Source organism: Sardina pilchardus, chromosome 14 (genome assembly GCF_963854185.1).
Source record: "Sardina pilchardus chromosome 14, fSarPil1.1, whole genome shotgun sequence".
NCBI classification, from domain to species: Eukaryota; Metazoa; Chordata; class Actinopteri; order Clupeiformes; family Clupeidae; genus Sardina; species Sardina pilchardus.
The window spans coordinates 29144004-29163251 of NC_085007.1; the positions used below are offsets into that span (position 1 = coordinate 29144004).

The 19248-nt window shown below is 48.0% G+C and overlaps 1 protein-coding gene across 4 annotated transcripts in view; it reads left to right on the forward strand.

The window, feature by feature from the left end:
- The window catches only part of LOC134100540 (ral guanine nucleotide dissociation stimulator), a 71066-nt gene that overhangs the window by 46048 nt on the left and 5770 nt on the right, over nucleotides 1-19248 (forward strand). For 3 of the 4 annotated variants that reach the window (XM_062553779.1, XM_062553777.1, XM_062553778.1), the window contains exons 2-14: nucleotides 5839-6143; nucleotides 7284-7358; nucleotides 8217-8410; nucleotides 9020-9141; nucleotides 9705-9920; nucleotides 10725-10828; nucleotides 11115-11199; nucleotides 12845-12922; nucleotides 14718-14804; nucleotides 15039-15071; nucleotides 15268-15389; nucleotides 15932-16027; nucleotides 18692-18920. In XM_062553779.1, coding sequence (XP_062409763.1) covers nucleotides 5839-6143; nucleotides 7284-7358; nucleotides 8217-8410; nucleotides 9020-9141; nucleotides 9705-9920; nucleotides 10725-10828; nucleotides 11115-11199; nucleotides 12845-12922; nucleotides 14718-14804; nucleotides 15039-15071; nucleotides 15268-15389; nucleotides 15932-16027; nucleotides 18692-18920 — 1746 coding nt within the window. Of the gene's footprint in view, nucleotides 1-296; nucleotides 374-5838; nucleotides 6144-7283; nucleotides 7359-8216; nucleotides 8411-9019; nucleotides 9142-9704; nucleotides 9921-10724; nucleotides 10829-11114; nucleotides 11200-12844; nucleotides 12923-14717; nucleotides 14805-15038; nucleotides 15072-15267; nucleotides 15390-15931; nucleotides 16028-18691; nucleotides 18921-19248 lie in introns of those variants that run through there. The other variant, XM_062553780.1, reaches the window with a different exon arrangement.

Genomic DNA, 19248 nt, shown 5'->3' on the forward strand with positions numbered 1-19248 from the left:
ATATTGTAAATCCCAATGGAGGCGTGTGTGGGTTGTGTGTTTTTGTCCATGTGTGAGACCCACGTTTGGGAATGCATGTGTTTGCTCTAGGCTGTGTGGCCACATGTGTGTGTGTTTGTGTGTGTGTGTGTGTGAGAGAGAGAGAGAGAGAGAGAGAGAAAGAGAGAATAGAGAGTGGATTCCATGGGCCTTGGCAGGCTGTTGAAATAAGATAAGGGCTCGTTATTTTGAAACGACGGAAAGTCCAAAGTTTGGCCTGGCTGTTGAGAGTTGAGTTTTCCAGTGGCATCAGATGGCAGCCTATGAGATATGGTGGTTCCCTCTCTACTCCTCTCGTCCTCTCCCTCTCCGGCCAGCCAGATGTCTCCCCGCAGTAAGTCCACTCTTCCGTGCTGATAACACACACGCTGACTGTCCACTCCACACAATAGAGTTAACACTCAACAAGGACACATCTTGAATTTCCGCGAGCGTGCGTGTACGTGTGTGAGTGGGTGTTTTGGTTCCGTACGTATGGCGCTTGCTGTCGAGCTGTACTTCCTCGTGTAAAAAAACATCGGCGGATGGGGCCGGGGGTCCGGCGGGTCTCGGGAGGGCCGGGTCAGCCTTGTGCTGCGCTGGCAGGATCTCGATTTTAGGTGTAACGCGGGGCGTCCACTGTGTTGGTCACTCACAGGGTTTTCGCGGCGCTCGCTGTGTTTGTGAGTTTGTAAGGAAGCGTCTGTCAGCGTGTACTTTGCACTGTTCCTATGGGCCTGTGGGAGCAGAGATGTACAGCACACTCACTCACTCACTCTGTGGGCCGGCAGGAGCCCAGCGCTTTGTCTGGGAGTGCTTATGTATTGTGTCAGGGAGGTGTATAGACATGTACATCCACTCATGGACACACACAGGCACACACACACACACACACACACACACACACACTAGAATCAATTAGGCTGTATAAACTTGAAACGTATATTCATGCTGACCACATGTTTGCATACTGTATGTAAATGTATGCATATAGTTTGCAAATATATTAACACAAACACACACACACACCCACACACACACACACACGCTAGAATCAAATATGCTGTATAAACATAAAATGCATAATCATGCTGACCACACATTTGCATACTGAAACATATTACTACAAACACACACACACACACACACACACATACACACACACACACACTCAGATACAGATACACATACACGGTTGGGCAGAGAAACAGTATAATAGTGTGTGCGTGTGTGTGTGTGTGTGTGGTCCAGGCTGAGTTGTGTGTTCTTGAGTTGTCCTGGTGAGTAAGCCTCCAGCCCCGCGACACCCACACTGTTTTCCCGGAACAGCCTGGGAGTGTGTCCTGTGCTGGACGCTCACGCCGCGCACCTCATTACTACCCAGCAGCCTCAGTGGCTGATCAAAGACCTGCTCTGCTATAACACACACACACACACACCCACACACACACACACACACACACACACACACACACACAAATCCCCTCTCTCGACCCGTTCCGTCTCCTCGCTGTCCCCGCCTGTCTGCCCTCTTTTCAGCTGTCTCACACTATCTCCCTCCCTCCCTCCCTCCCGGCCTCTATCTCTCTCTTTCTGTCTCCCTCTCTGTCACTCCCTCCCTTTCTCTCTCTCTTTCTCTTTGTTATCTCCCTCTGTGTCTGTATTTCCCTCAGTTTTTTATTTTCTTTTTTTCTCTCTGATTCTGTCTGTCTGTCTATCTCTCTATATGTCTGTGTCTGTCTTTCCCTCCGTTCTCTCTCTCTCCCTCTCTCCCTCTCTCTCTCTCTCTCTCTCTGTGTCTCTGTGGGAGCTGCTGTAAGCTCCCTGGCGGCAGAGCAGAAGCCCCTCTTGAGCTCTGATGGAATTTCTATCAGCGAACAAAAATAATAGCCAAAAAGCAAGGGAGAAGGAGAGAGAAAGAGAAACGAGAGAGAGAGAGAGGGAGAGCATTGATGGAAGGGAAGAATCGGAAAGAAAAAAAGAGTGTCTGAGCGTGTGGATGGAACAAAGAGTGACATGGTGATGGAAGGGAGAGGGAAAGGAGAAGAGAGAGAGCGAGAGTGTGTGTGAGGGAGGTAGAGAGGAGGGTGTGAGATAGCTAAGGCAGCACCATGTTTATCTGTCGGCGAGGGCCTGGAGGAATCTGAGCCGGCCCTGGAGGGCCCCACCGCTGCGCTGTGATTCACTCTGGGGCTATGTGCACCCCTCACCCCCAGGGCCACGGCTCTGCCTCTTGAGCAGCTCCAGCATATTTGCAGTGTGACTCAAGCTCCCTTGACTTACTTTGGGTTCTGTTTGTGGTTCGGTAAAGTTAGGCTAATTTCACAGTCCATTTACATAATACACACAGAATGATGCTGAGGATGTTTGCGTGTGTGTGTGTGTGTGTTTGTCCGTGTGTCCGTGTGTGTTTGTCCGTGTGTCCGTGCACACACTGGTCACTGATGTGCCCCTAAATTGACCGCTGACTCAGATTTGTTGATGGCCAGTCCACTACCCTCCAACTCCCTGCCAGTCTCTGGGTGTTCTCCCGCTGTTATGGCAACATCCATAAACAAAGCTGGCGAGTTGCGCTCTGCCTCACCGCAGTCCGTGTGTCCGTCCGCACCTGTTCAACAAACCTTGGAGAACCCTCTGGAACAGTGCGCATTGTTCCAGTCTGTCCAATGAATACACACATTTAGACAAAGTCATCTTTATTGGGAACACATTGTTTGTGCATGCTTAAGGGCTCAGACTAAGCTAAAAGTCTAATAATGAGTTATTCTGTAATCGTGATCCCAGGATTGAGGGACATGTGGGGTTGCCAAAAGAAGGCCTTTTGTACCCTCCAGAAAAGGCCAAATGAAACAGGAGTGTTTCGTGACAATGCATTGAGTTCTATTTATAGACACAAGGCTTTACAAGAGATGCGGTCGGGGAACAAACATTTTGGTTCAAATGCACGCACGCATGCACACACACACACACACACACACACACACACACACACAAGCACAGAGACGCAAACAGGGAGACATGCTCTAGGGAAGGTTTGGTGTACTGTAAGTTAATATCATGTATAAGGGAAAGTGAGTACATGGCTATTCCAGTCTGTAGTAGGGAGGGAGGTTGTAAGCTGTGCTGTTGAGTGGATGACCGTTAACCTGGTTTGTGTGTGTGTGTGTGTGTGTGTGTGTGTGTGTAATAAGCAGAATGTGATTAGAAAGGAATGGCCAGTGTGAATGGTCTGGCTGCTGTTCAGTATAGTATATGTGCCAGCCATATTAAATGAAACAAGACTTCTGTGTGTGTGTGTGTGTGTGTGTGTCTGCGTGTGAGATTGAGAGTGAGCTTGCAAATAACTGATGGCCAGGCCAGGCACGTGCACAGGGGTAAGCCTCACGCTTCTCATTCCTTAAGCCCTATAGCCTGCTTTGCCCCCGCGCATACACACACACACACACACACACACACACACACACATCCACACACACACACACACACACACACACACACACACACACACACTGAGAGATTGGAGGTGTGTCCAACTCAGTGCTCTGGCTAAAGACTTGATCGTAATGGGATTCTCTTCTTTATGCGGCATTAGTTTGCGATCTCAACATTTGGTTTCTCTGAGTCCTCTAGCCATCTTGTCTGGCCTGTATAATGGAGTGAGTGGCTGTGTGAACACACTCAGTGGGGCATGTGGTAGCCACTGGGCTGTATAGCTCTCTAACATTCCATCTCCACTGTCATTACTGTGTGTGACAGTGTGTCAACCTTGAGCTTTGAATCGGAGAATGCCATTCTACCTGATTTGTAGTGTGTGTGTGTGGGGGTATGCGTGGGAGTGTGTGTGGGTGTATGTGTGTGTGTGTGTGTGTGTGTGTGTATGTGTGTAAGTGTTTGTATTTGTGTGTGTGTGTGTGTGTGTGTGTGTGTGTGTGTGTGTGTGTGTGTGTGTGTGTGTGTGTGTGTGTGTGCTTACTCGCACAGGCAGGTGAGGGGCCAGGGTTATGTGTGTGTGGTGTTATGTGACATGCCAGATTGGAGCAGTCAGACAAGGCCACAGACAAGGCCAGATCAGACAGCCCCTCTGGCAGGCAGGCCAAACATCAACAGAGCGCTGCGCAGCTATCAGCCACACTAACCTTGGGCCCACGTGTTTATTTGGAAACATCGCAGTCCAGTGCACATTTCTGTGTCCTTTTAGCTTTTAACATCTGAGTGAAATCTCCTCTATATTGTCATTTTTATTTCATTTCTATATTTAATACTAATTAGTAATTGAATTGCATTAAAACCATGGTATGTGGAATTCTTACTAAGTTGTTTCGGATTTCTTTGTTTGTAAATATTGTCCAAATAAATCCAACTTCTGGCAAAACAGACCTGCCCCTCAGGTCAGACATAACACATCCTGCTCAGACACGGCTAGAGTCATCCAGAGTTTACTAGAGACCGCAGCCCTTGAGATCGCGTGTGCACAGCTAAAACACTTCACATATTTCCGTCCATTTTTGTGACACTGTGATGAAATTGTTTGCCAGCTAAGTTCCACTGGGCTCCGTGCTGGACACTGGAAACTTTGCTCGCTCACAGCTGTGTGTGTAGACGGAGATAAGACGACGCGCTCGGCCCTCTGATGGCTCCCAGCGTCCACCCTCCTGCCTGCCCCTCTCCTCCTCCTCCTCCTCCTCCTCCTCCTCCTCCCAGCTGCATTTGCTGTTGCCTGATCCATCTAGCAGCACATCGAGTTTTCTCCCAGCCCAGTCCTGCCTTGCTGTAGATAAGGGCTACGGGCCCCGTGAGAACGCACAGCCGGCCGACAGTGAGAAAGAGAGTGAACAGAATAGAGCAAGGGAGAGAGAGAGAGAGGAATTGATGCAAAGAGAGAGGGAGAGAGCAAGAGGAAGAAAGAGCAGAAGTGGGTGAGAGGAGACAGAGTGGTTGAGAGACAAAGAGAGAGGGAGGGGGGGTTGAACAGTGCTGGGAAAGTAAGGCGTCTCTTCTCAAGTTGTTTAGAATGGGCCACAGAGCCAAGTGATCCGTCTGTGGAGGTTTACACTGGACCACTGGGAGGGCCTGATAAACTCTGAGCCCCGGGCACACAGTGTACCGCCATCAGCGCTCAGTGGTAATGGGGATGGGTGAGTAGGGGCTTTGGAGGGCTCCTTCCCAGACACCGGGGATTATGTCTCGATGAGAGCCGCAGAAGGAGGGAAAAAAATGCTGAATAATTTAGCAGCTTTCTGCTGCGTCAGCCGCAAGAGCGCTACATGAATTAGCTCTGGTATGAGCAATCATTTCTCTCCTTGTAAAGTTATGTTGTGCTGTCTCTCTCTATTTCTTTCTCTTTCTCTCCTCCTCCTCTTCCTCCTCCTCCTCTTCTCTTGCTCTCTCTCTCAGTGTGACCTCAAACAAGAGGAGATACTGTAGGTGGGGAGTTTTCTGCTGGGTCAGTCACAGCTCATGAATTAACTCTGCTATGGGGAATAATGTCTTTCCCTGTAGTGTTCTCTCTCTCTCTCTCTCTGTTTTACTTCAGAGTATAGGAGATGGGTGAGATGTTTTCTGTTGTGTCAGCAGGATGCCATGAACGATAATGGCCGGGTTTCCCAAAATCGTTAAGAAGCTCTTAAGTCCTAAGAACTTCTTAGGAGCGTTCTTAGAACATTCTTACAACGCTCCTAAGAAGTTCTTAGCACTTAAGAGCTTCTTAGCAATTTTGGGAAACCCGGCCAATGTCTTTGCTCCTAAAGTTATCTATGTCATTCTAACCAGTCTCTCTCTCTCTCTCTCTCTCTCTCTCTCTCTCTCTCTGTGGTCCCTCAGAATGCGACCCAGGAGATAGGCGAGGAGGTGGAGGATGGCGCGGTCTTCACCATCACCCTGCGGAAGGTGCAGATGCACCACGCGGCCAGCAAGGGTCAGCGCTGGCTGGGCGTGGAGTCGGAGGCGGCGCTCAGCCTGTACGAGACGTGCAAGGTGCGCACCATCAAGGCCGGCACGCTGGAGCGGCTGGTGGAGTACATGGTGACGGCCTTCCGCGGCAACGACTCCACCTACGTCACCATCTTCCTGTGCACGTACCGCTCCTTCGCCACCACGCGACAGGTGCTGGACCTGCTGCTCAACAGGTGAGGTGGGGGAGGTGGAGGAGGGGGGGGGAGGGGGGGGAGTGGCAGAGAGTTGAGAAGGAGGAAGGGGGAAGAGAGGAAGAGAGGGGGGAAAAAGCTGTTGGAGGGAAGTGAGAAAAGAGAATAGAAAGAGGATAGAGAGAGAGGGAGAAGGGACAGAGGGAATACAGAGAAATAAAAGGAGGGAAAAGCAGAAGGTGATGGAGCCAATACATGGAATATCATAAAGAAAAAGAAAGAGAAGACAATCATGACCGAATGACAGGAGAACAAAAAGACAGTGAAAGGTGTGAGATGGAGAACAGGGGAACGGAAGAGAGACGTGAGAGAGAGAGAGAGGAGGACAGTGAGAAGTGAGCACAGTCAGTGCAGAGACAGAGAAGGCACCCGCTGGGATGAAACGATGACAGATAAAACAGAGGAGCGAAGAAGAAGAGGGCGGAGGAGAGAAAAGGAATCATCTGTGAGAGATGAACAGAGAAAGACACCACGGAGAGAGAGAGAGAGACAGAGAGAGAGAGAGAGAGAGAGAGACACCTCAGGGGTGGTAATTGACTTCTTGATGTAGCTTTGATGAAGAGCTCAGTGGCCAATTCATCACTGTGGGCCACCTCAGACCTGTAGAAAGACACAGTAAATCTGCACTATTGATTTCAGCCCAGACGCCAGAGCGAGAGCCGCTCTGTTTTTGTAAGCCGAAAGCAATAAAAAGAAGGTGAAGCCCCCAATTCATCATCGCCCCATCATAACAGATGCGTTATCTGTGACGCTTATGCAAGCCACGGGCCTGATCAATCTCTCTTATTTTTGTAATATCTGGTTATGCCGCTGCCGACTAAGTCCATGACAGTGTTTGATTTGGGAATAAATAGTTATGAATGTTTTTCCATACGTCATGCTCAGGCTCCATTTGGAATCATTGAGTAGCACTTCGGCGCGTTTAGCTCTCTGAGTATGTACAGCCGTTGGATTATTCATGATTGATTTGTCTTGCCTTCAGTGTTGTTCTGTGTAACTCCTCTTTATTGTGTTACTTTGCCATATGACACTTCTCTCCTGTGATTCGATTTGGTTTGTCATGTGACCATGTAAGTGGTGTTTGATTGGCTCTTCCCTTTTTATGTGTGTCCCTTCCCTAAGGTATGCCAAGCTGCAGCATCTACCAGGCTCTGAGGGGTACAGACTCACCCACGACGAGCGCACAGAGCGGAGAAAGTGAGTGCCTGGCATTTCTGTGGGCATCTGATCATGCCCATCTCACTTTGGCACCAAACCACTCCCAGGCTGTTCTTTAGACACAGCCCCCACCGCATAGCAGTTCTGCAGACTTGCTGCCAGAGGATGTTTTATAATTTGAGAACACTGTTTACATTGTGTGTGGTGTGTGTGTGTGTGTGTCTGTGTGTGTGTGTGTGTGTGTGTGTGTGTGTGTGTGTGTGTGTGTGTGTGTTTGCGTGTCTATGTGTGTGTGTGTGTTTGTGTGTCTGTGCGTGTGTGTGTGTGTGTGTGTGTGTCTGTGCGTGTGTGTGCGTGCCTGTTGTGGTTTTGTCACACTCATCCTGTGTTTTGTTAACGCAGCTTGACCCAATATGAGATCAGCTCTTCTGTTTCTCTCTTTGCCGCTGTACTGTACTCCCACCTTGTTGACTGAGTCAGTGCTCACACCATCCCTTCCTTTACCTCTTCCTCCTCCCTCTCTTCCTCACTCCTCCTTCACTCCCCCTCTCACCCAGTAGTCATTCATGGCTTCAGATTCTCAGCAGCCCTGATGAACTGACCTTGGCCTTAACTCCCCCATGGTTTTCAACTTGCTCAATCTCTTGCTCATGGAGCTAATTTCCTATGTGTGGATTAAGCCTAATCCAAGACTAAACACTTGTTTTCCATGGAGATCTTCTTTGATGCTCTCTTCTAGTTTAGGACTAGGCCTAATCCATGCACAGGAAACACTGGCCCTTTGTGTCTTTTGCCACTTCTGGTGTTCTAAGTGTCTGTATTGATCTTATAATTCTCCTCTCTCCTCCCCCTTCCTCCCTCTGTGTCTCTCTCTATCTCCCTCCGTCCGTTCCTCAGCACCATCTCCTCCATCCTGGGGGCGTGGCTGGACCAGTACTCGGAGGACTTCTGGAAGCCTCCAGACTACAGTTCCCTGCGGCAGCTGCTCTCCTACCTGCACCTGAACTTCCCCGGCTCCGACCTGGAGCGCCGCGCCTGCAACCTGCTGGCCCAGTTCCACCGCCGCCACCACCAGGAGCCCGACCACGAGGGTGAGCCCCACAACACGGAGGCCAGGTCTAAAGGACCAGGAAGCTCTCATATGTGACCAGAGGTGGACACGCCCGCTTCAGAGAGCAAAAGTCCTACCTCATATCTGTTCCAACCCTTTACCAACCAACTGATCCTAGTTAGGACCGTGGACTTAACTTTCTGAAGCTGGGATGTCCACCTCTTGATATGAGATGAAAGATGCTCTGAAATGTGAAGACCTTTTCCAGACTTGCTCCACAGAATGAAAATGTAAGGTTTAGTTCAGAGCCCTCCTTCTGACTTCTGAAGTCCTTATGGTCATCTGCGATCAGCTTTACAGGAGGTCTGCAGATAAAACGGTGGTTGTAGAACTATTGTGTATGCTAGGAGGGGTGGTATCAAGAACCTAAGGGTTGGAGAGAGCAAGAATATTTGTCAAATGACATGCCATGGAAGTATATAATGCTCACCATCATCTTAGCCAAACCTTTCAGCTTCCTCCAAAGCAGAGTCCCTAAAACCCTTCAGTTCGTGTTCCTGTGGTATTGTGTACAGTAGCTGTTGTGTAGAACAGTGGCTGTTGATGTGTGTGGCGTAGGTGTGTTTACTTCCTGTTGTTCTCTCCGCAGTGCTTGATCACGCCCCGTGCACTTTCACCCTCCTGGAGGAGAACGGCTACGACTACGACCGGCCCGACTTCCTCAGCTTCGACCCCGTGGTGGTGGCGGAGCAGTTCACGCTCATGGACGCGGTGAGAACGCCGGCGTGGACGCCCACACACACACACACACACACACACACACACACACATCCACAGATCACCGGTGGCGCCGCTCAATATGAAACCTCTCTCCTCTCCTTCCTGTTTATTTTAATACTCGACGATTACACAACCTGAGCAGGGCCCTGAGGGGAAAATGGGCAACCGTATTCGGATCGCAATCGTCAAATAAATTTAGCAGAGAAGTTTCCATCCTACCCAGAGTTCAGTGGGGTTGGCAGTACTTCCTGGCCCTGATGTACTGAGCTGTTAGATAACTCAGGAAACCGAGACGGGGGACATTGGGGGGAACAACGAGTTTATCCCAAAGTTTATCCCACACTGTTGAGTAATAACTTATAAACAGACGCCACTCCAAAAGGATATCCTGCGGTCGTTTGTCACTGAATTTTCTGTCGAGTCGCCAGTTTCACTTTGTTATTCCTGCTTCAGAGTTTCCTGAAGTACCTGCCCATCATCTCTCCCTCTAAATAACTCTTTCCTTCCCTCTCTCCCTCCGCCCCCATGTCTTCCTTACATTCTTCCGTTTCCAGGAGCTCTTTAAGAAGGTGGTGCCCTACCACTGCCTGGGCAGCATCTGGTCCCAGCGGGACAAGAAGGGCAAAGAGCACCTGGCGCCCACCATCCGGGCCACCGTGGCCCAGTTCAACTGCGTCACCCACTGTGTGATCGCCACCTGCCTGAGTGACCGCACGCTCAAGCCCACGCAGCGCGCCAAGGTGGTGGAGCGCTGGATCGAGGTGGCCAGGGTGAGGAGCATGTCAGAACCGCCGCGGCCAATAGATTGGGCTTTTGAGGTCCCACAGCATGACATGAACAAATGTCTTACCACAGAACGTGTTCAGCTGAACTACTAGGAGTACAATAGATCAGAGGTTATGGGGTGGAGGATTGAGGTGACCAGGATGAAGTTCTCCAACCAATAGATTTTGTGGTTGCCTTTTGTCCTTTGCACAACAAGAGTTTCATCTTTCTTGCTAACTAGTTTTGAGTTTGATATTTACTCTAATAGGAGGCCATTACTGAATTTGAAAAGCGGTGGTGCTCAAGACTAAAGCGAGCAGGCTGAGTGAGACACTGTGTCTACAGCTTGTTTTCTGCTGTGGGTTCAACAGGAACAAGGACAGAATCGGGACATTGTAATCCCTATTATAATGTTCGAATTTTGCTTGGTTGCTCTTACAGACTGGAATGAGTGAACGTCTCACCGCAAAATAGTGGCTGCATCCATCCATCAGTTAGCCTGATTGGGTTAAGTCAGAGGGGGTAGTGGGAGGCATACCTGTGGTCAGGAACAGTCCAGATTCCCACAGAAGTCCATGTACAGTTTCACTCTCACTTGGCTCAACAGCACATGCACGTACCCTCTCTGCTGTGGTAAACCAGCCCTTATGAAACAGTGGTCCTTCAGCCCAGGAACCACAGTGAGCTAGTAGAAATGTGGCAAATGAAGGCCTTTTAGAGAGAGCAGTGGTGGAGGTGTGGGGGCGGGGGGTGTTAATGGCGGACGTGCGAAAGTGAATTCTGTCTGACGTTCCGATGTTCTTCCGCAGGAGTGCCGGATCCTGAAGAACTTCTCGTCCCTGAGGGCCATCCTGTCGGCGCTCCAGTGCAACCCGGTGCACCGGCTCAAGAGGACGTGGGACGAGGTGTCCAGGTGAGCGTGAGAACGAGACCTCCACTGTGGGGCGGCAGAGACAGGAGACGAGACGGCGGTTTCATCTCCGCTTGTGGGAACGGGGAAGCGTCCAGATGTAGACGAAGGATGGCCTCATTTGTCTGCATTTGTGGTGGAGGACATCAAAGGAGGGCTAGTCCTCACATCCCCCAGATTGGTTTCTGAGAGCTAAGGATTAAATGGAGGAGACAGCATGTGCCAGTGCTTGTGGATTCCCCCCATATTTCATGAAAATGTTAACGTGACCTTCCCTTCTCGATTGCAGGGAGAATTTCCGCATCTTCCACGAACTCTCAGAAATCTTCTCTGATGAGAACAACCACTCGCTGAGCCGGGAACTCCTCATCAAGGTAAGAAACGAGCAGGGCCTTTCTCTCCTGTGACTCACTCTCACTTCTCACTCTCACACCAGCACGTTTCTCTCGCTCCAAAATCCCACTCTCAACTCCCTCTCACTCCGTTCAGATCCGTGCGTAATCTGTAAACCCTAATCTTTATTTTATAAAAAAAAAACGCCATAGAGGCAGGCCTTCCTGTAAAGGCTTTGAATGGTTTCCTGGCATGAGTGTGGCCAACTGAGCCGTGTGTCCTCTTGACCAGAACACACACACACACATACACACAGGCGCCTACACACACACACACACACACACACACACTTCTGCCTGTTGGGAATGGTGTTGCACTGCACAGAGCTTTTACAGAGGCAGGTCTGGTTACTAATGTGTGAGGTAATAAGTAACATAGGCAGCCTGCTCCTCCACAGTGCAGGGGTGGACCACATAATGGGGGGATGAGAAAGAGGGGGAGGGAGAGAGGGAGGGAGAGAGGGAGCGATAAGGGGTGAGAAAGATAAATAGAGTGATTCAGACCGAGAGAGATAGAGATGGAGGTTTGTAACAGTATGTACGTACTGCTGTGGTTGTGTGTCGGAGAATGCCAGTGTATGAAACTGTGTGTGTGTGTGTGTGTGTGTGTGTGTGTGTGTGTGTGTGTGTGTGTGTGTGTGTGTGTGTCCAAAACACACCTGGCGATGGATTAGCCTGTTAGGTAACTCCCAGCCTGTGCTCAGTGGTGTACATGTAGCTGCAGGAGGCCCTGGTGTTGCCTGTAAGCTGCTGCTCCTGTCGGGGGTGTTGAGTGAGGGGCTGGGAGGTGGAGGTCATGCTGGAGTGGGGGGGGCAAGGAGTGGCAAGGGGGGTTACAACATGCTTTACACACACAGACTCAAATACTGACATTCCACAGATTCCTATGAGTTTGAAGTGTGTGTGTGTATGTGTGTGTGTGTGTGTGTGTGTGTGTTCGTGTGTGTGTGTGTGTGTGTGTGTGTGTGTGTGTGTGTGTGTATGTGTGTGTGTGTGTGTATTTGTGTGTGTGTGTGCATGTGTGTGTACTTGGAGATCGGCAGTAAAAGGTGTGTGTGAGTGATGACCTTCTAAGAAGTGGAAAGTTATTATGGAATTCCCACTGACATCAGACCCCTTTAGGAGGATTCATAGGGAGGGCTTTCCAGTACCAGTTGGATCTATCCATCGGGATGTGTGTATGTGTGTGTGTGTGTGTACAAGTGTGTGTTCTTGAGACTAGTCATCCATCTCACTTACTCAAAGAGGCTGGCTCATTGAGCCTTATCTCTTTTACAGCAAGCTTGTATTAATTAAGGGCGTCTAGGACAGTGAGGGAACAGGCATGTAAAAACCAGAGATTTATTCTCTGGGCTCAAACAGCCACTTAGCTCCTCAGCTGTTACGTAAAAGGGAGGAGAGATCTCACCGCCTGTGCCTATGTGCAGGCCTGAATGTATGGCTGGGCTCAACATATGGTGCACACAAATCAAGGCTTCTAATGAAAAGGTTGTAGGTTATTTGCCCTCTTTCTCTCTCACCCTCTCTCTCTCACACACACACACACACACACACACACACACACACACACACACACACACACACATACATACACACACTCCACTATAACTCTGTCTTGTCTTTGCAGGAGGGCACGTCCAAGTTTGCCACTCTGGAGATCAACCCCAAGCGTGCGCAGAAGAGACAGCAGCAGCAGAGGGACCTGGTGAGTGAGAGCGGCTCAGAGACGGCAGCAGCACACGCACAACAACAGAGCAGAGCAGAGCGTCTAGACAGAGAGAGAGAGATGAAGAGAGGGGGACGGAAGAGAGGGAAGAAACTTGGGAAGGGTGGAGTGAAGGAGTGCCAGTAGAGAGAGAGAGAGGGGGGGAGAGGGGGAGAGAGAGAGGAAGAGAAAGAGAGAGAGAAAGAGAGAGGGGGAGAGAAGGAGAGAGAGAGAGAGAGAAAGAGAGAGAGAAAAAGAGAGGGGTAGAGGAGGAGAGAGAGAGTGAAAGAGAAAGAGAAATAAAGAAAAGAAATAAAGAGAGAGAGAGTAAAAGAGGGGGGAGTAGAAGTCAAGCGAAAGGGGGCACATAACAGCAGGAGATGGAGGAGAGCATTAAGGAAAAGGAGACCAAGGGGGAAAATGAAAGGGAGAGAGAGAGAGAGAGAGAGAGAGAGAGAGAGAGAGAGAGAAAGTAGGATAAAAGGAGCCGCCAAGAGGGGAAAATGAAGAGGAGTGAGAGAACGAGGGAGAGAGGGAAAGAGTGAGAGATGGAGGGATGGAGGGAGGGAGGTAGAGGCGAGGCAAGTGACAGATGTGGCTAAAGCGCCCCCAGCTTGTGTGTATAGATTAAAGACAGGGGGAGTAATTGGAGAGTTTAAGCAGCGTTAGGACAGCTTCCAACAGGACAAGCCCCCCCCCCCCCACACACACACACACACACACTCACATTCATGCACACACAGACGCACACACACCCAAGCACACACATGCGCACACACACACACACACATACTCTGTTCCACTTCGCCAAGAGTGCCCACTGTATCATCCCACTCTGGATCAATGGAGCGGAGCCTGAGAGCTCAGGACTTTATTGCACACATGCACACTCACTCAAACACACTCACTCAAACACACACACACACACACACACACACACACACACACACACACACACACACACACACACACACACACACACACACACACACACACACACATACACACACACATGTGGATACGTGAACATACTGCTACACACAATCACATTCATGCACACATGCTTTTGGACATGCACAGACACAGCCATACATGCATATTTGCACAGAAACACAAAGCCCCCCAACACACACACACACACGCACGCACGCACGCAAGCACACACACACACACACACACACACACACACACACACATTTTTACAAACAGCCACTGAGACTTGACAATTTAGCCTCTGGCAATTTAGATTATGGCAATTACTGTTTCAATGGCGTTTTCGAAATGTGGTGAAATACACCAGAGTGCTTTCAGCAGCAGAGGACAGGGGCTTTCAGAGCCCAGCCTTTCATGTTGATCCACTCTGGAAGCTCCATGTTGCCCCCTTAAGGATGCTTAGCACATTGCATGGCAAGTTAGTAGTGAAATCCTATAGCTCTCCCTAGAGGCCACGGGTGTACATTGCACTGTGGTGCTTTGTGGTAATTTAATTAAAATGTAATTATAGGTCAATTAAAGCTAATGCCCCACTTAGCATGAATGGATAGCTACTAGCATTTTTTATAATTACATTCTGTTCTCTATCAGCTTCCTATCATCAGGGAGTCCCTAGGAAGCTAATAGATATAGTTAGTCATATTTCAGTGTACACGGTTCACACCTCCATGTTGTTAGGACATATGCCCACGCACACGCGCGCACACACACACACACACACACACACACACACTTACTAACCAATAACCTGTGTACAGAAAAATCTCACACCCTGTGTTCTGTACCTGTGTGTGTGTTGCAGAGTGTGATGCAGGGGACCATTCCCTACCTGGGCACGTTCCTCACAGATCTGGTGATGATGGACACTGCCATGAAGGACTACCTGGACGTAAGTGAACAAACCCTCAGTCGCTCACTCTGGAGTTATAATTCTTCAGCTGTCGGGGTGCTTCAAAAATATGTTTTTTTTACACTGTCTTGGCTTGTTATGATAAATGACTGAACTTTTAGAGTTGAAACGAGTATTGAAATTGGTGTTTGTGAAGATGACTACATAAATATCAAATGAAAAGAGTTCTCTTGTGAATTCTGTGCACTCTTATCTTTGTCTCCCTTTCTGCAGGGGAATCTCATCAACTTTGAGAAGAGAAGAAAGGTGAGCCTTGATCTCTGCTCTTGGATGAAGCGCTGTTTACATTTTAATGTTGTGATGATGAATTTGATGATGACAGAAAATAGATGAGAAAATGTGACCGGAATAAGATGCAGATGTTAGTGGTTTTGTGAGGTGCTCACCCTCCATATCTCTCTCTCCCTCCCTCCCTCCCTCTCTCCCTCCCTCTCTCCTGCAGGAGTTTGAAGTGATAGCTCAGATTAAGCTGCTGCAGCTGGCCTGTAACAACTACAACTTCACCAGGAACGCCCGCTTCACCGAGTGGTTCTCAGGGGTGGAGAAGCTTACAGAGGCCGAGAGGTGAGACGGACAGAAGAAACACACACGCACACGCAAACACACACACACACACACACACACACACTGTATTAATGTATTTATGTTACATTAGCATTGATGCATTATACTGACTCTTTATTGTAGTGGTGTGAAGGTATAGGTGGAATAAGAAAGTGTTTAGAATAAAGAGGGATCCACACAGTTGGATGAAAAGGGAAGTGAAATGATATGAAGCGTTGGGAGAGTGTGTGCAGTGTGAGAGTGTGCAGTGGGAGAGTGTTTGCAGTGGGGTGCAGTGGGAGAGTGTGTGCAGTGTGAGAGTGTGCAGTGGGAGAGTGTGCAGTGGGGTGCCGTGGTGTGATGACAGGAGAGGGGAGGATGGGATGAGATTGGTGCAGAGAAACGTTATCACTGTGTGGGGGGGAATGATTGATAGTGAAAGGAGGCTTACTGACATTTACACACACACACAACACTCTCTGTCTCTCTCTCTTTCTCTCACACACACACACACACACAATGGCCCCACGCTAATGCTGTCCTCTGTGTGTGTGTCTCCACAGTTACAGCCAGTCCTGTGAGATCGAGCCCTTGTCTGAGTCGGCCTCTAACACTCTGAAGGCCAAGAAGAACACAGGCATCATCAAACGCTGGAGCGAGTGAGTCACTCTTCCCTCCCTCCCTCCCTCCCTCCCCCTCTTCTGTCTCTCCTCTCCTCTTTTCATTCTCCCCTGCTCTGTCCTCCCTTTGTTCCTCTCAGCGTACGCACTAGTGTTTTTCATCTGCTCCCTCTCCAGAGGAGCCAGGCTGGCGGGCTGTAGTCCAGTACTGCACTTGTGCTGTCTCTGTCTCTCACCAGGCTGCACTGTGTGCTCTGGTGTTCATGTACAACAGCTAAAGTCTGTGTCAACTTGTGTGTCCTCTCTACCTGCATTAAAGACTATAATGAAACGTTTATTTACAGTATACTTCACGTAGTGATGCATTATAATGTTTCACAATGACATTATATTTATTTTATTTTTTTTATTTATCCTTTATTTAACCAGGGGGGTCATATTGAGACATATAGTCTCTTTTTCAAATGGTCCCTGGCCAAGAAAGGCAACACTTAAAACACCTAAAATATAGAGAGACCTCACCTCACCTACAGTGGACCAACCATGCACACATAGACAACAATAAACACCAGTTTGTACAAACAAAGAACATACAAAGCAACAAACAGATCACACCACATTACACAACAACAAAACAGCTCTGCACAAGCCACACCACATTAAACATAGCAAAGCACAGCACAACATAAGGACAACAATTAAATAGAACAGCAAACAAAAATATCACATCTAACAATCAAGACACCATACAACAAGCAATATACAAAGCCACAAACAGAAGAAAAACAAGAGACAAGAACAATAGACCAGACTATATACAACTACAGTTGTAGCTAAGGATCTCTGACACATATGCTTTAAAATCATTGACTGAAATAAAAGTGCTTAACTTCAACTGCTTCTGTAAAGCATTCCAGGTTGAAGGGGCATTGTAACGGAAAGCAGTCTTACCAAATTCGGATCGTACGGCAGGTGTAGCAAAAAGAATGCTGTTATTAGACCTAAGATTGTACCTATGATTTTCTATTGGGGATAATACTGATAAATAGGAGGGCAACAATCCTATCACTGCCTTATAAATAAAAATTAGCCAGTGATGCTGTCTACGAATTGAGAGTGGAGACCAACCAGATAAAGTGTATAAACTACAATGATGTGTGGAATACTCAGCCTTCACAACAAAGCGCAAGGCAGAATGGTAAACAGAATCCAGTGAGCGTAATACAGACTTTGATGCATGCATATAAAGAATGTCTCCATAATCCAAAACAGACAAAAAGGTAGCGGCTACAAGTTCCTTCCTTACTTTTATATTAAAACAAGCCTTATTCCTATAATAAAAACCTAACTTAACTCTCAACTTCCTTACTAAGTCTTCTACATGGGATTTAAATGAGAGTTTTTCATCTACCAAAAATCCTAAATATTTATAGCTTTCCACTTTTTCAATTTCTTGGCCATGCAGAGTGACTATATGTGGCAAATCCAGTGCATTACTAGAGTGAGTAAACAGCATATATTTAGTTTTTTTAGAATTTAGCACCAATTTTAATTTGAGAAGGTTTTTTTGTAAAATTGTGAAAGCATCCTGCATTTTCTTTAATGCCTCATATGGAGATCTGGCAGTACTGTATATGACAGTATCATCTGCATAAAGATGTACAGCTGCATCTATATTTGTACAAATATCATTTATGTACTGTAGATAGTAAACAACAGAGGCCCTAGTATGGAGCCTTGAGGGACTCCAACTATTGGTTCTGCTTCCCCTGACATAATACCTTCACATGTGACACACTGATATCTGCTAGACAGATAGTTTCTAAACCATTCAATGGTATTAACAGACATCCCACAGTTAGACAGACACTGTAACAAAATAGGGTGATCAACTGTATCGAAAGCTTTTGAGAGATCAACAAATAATGCTGCACAAGATTCTTTAGAGTCAATAGCACTGACAATGTCATCAACTACCTTTGTTGCTGCTGTGATGGTACTATACCTTTTCCTAAAACCTGATTGAAAAGGAGTAAGAATGTTTTTTACTGCTAAGAAATCCTTTAACTGATCACTAACTAATGACTCAAAAATTTTCGCTAGTACTGAAAGTTTTGAGATAGGACGATAATTGTCCATCAGAGTTGGGTCCCCATTTTTAAAAAGTGGGGTCACATGTGCTGTCTTCCAAGATTGTGGTATAATGTTTTGTTCCAAAGATGCATTAAAAATATAAGTCAACGGATCAGCAATAATATTAGCCACAAGTTTTAGAAGGGAAGGGTCAAGCCCATCAGGCCCAGCTGACTTTTTACAATTTATATTTTGCAATGCAAATAAAACCTTCTCCCTTGAAATTGGTTCAAAAGTAAAGAGGTCCGAGCTCCAAGTATAAGCTCCACATTATATATCTTTGGATACACGTTTTATTCTAAACAATGGTCTCGAATTTTTCCCATCTCTATCCACCTGATATCTTTCTCTCTATTCAAAATCAATTCAAAGATGGTTTATTGGAATTTCAAATAGGGCACTGGTGTTTCCAAAGAAGTCACGCAAAGAACAAGACATTGAAATGTCAGTGTGAAGGCCTACATAAGCTTAGACTCACATGGTAAAACTCTTTCTCTCCCTCTCTCTCTCTCTCTCCCTCTCCCTCCCTCTCTCTCTCCCTCTCCCTCCCTCTCTCTCCTCCTCTCTCAGTCGTCAGCCGGCGGGGTCGGAGGCGGGCTGCAGCAGTGCGGGCAGCTCTCACTCCAAGTCCTTTGACCAGCTGCGTTACGCGCCGTCTCTGGGCGGCTCGTCGGGCAGTGGCGGCGGAGGCGACGGGGGCGACTCGCTGAGCGTGACCTCGGCCGGCTCCAGCAGCTCGGACGTGGAGGAGATCAACATCAGCTTCATCTCCGACTCACCTGAGTCCCACGAGAAAAAGGTGTGCCTGCACGGACAGGAGGAGGGACAGATGGGGTTCAGAAATGTCTGAGAGATTGTGGGCGGATTTATTTGTTTCATGCCATTTGTAGCAGTGTACTTTTAAAAATGGAAAATGTACTACCGACAAATGTTCTGCTAAACGTGTTGTCTCGTGTGTGAACTGCAGTGAACTGGCACTTTCTGTATCACACCTTTTGACCTCACAGTTGCATGAGCTGTTTAACCCCTTTCTCCCCCGCTTTCAGTGCTGTTACCCTAAGAAATCACACACGCACACACACACACACACACACACACACATATACAGTATATATACACACAATGCC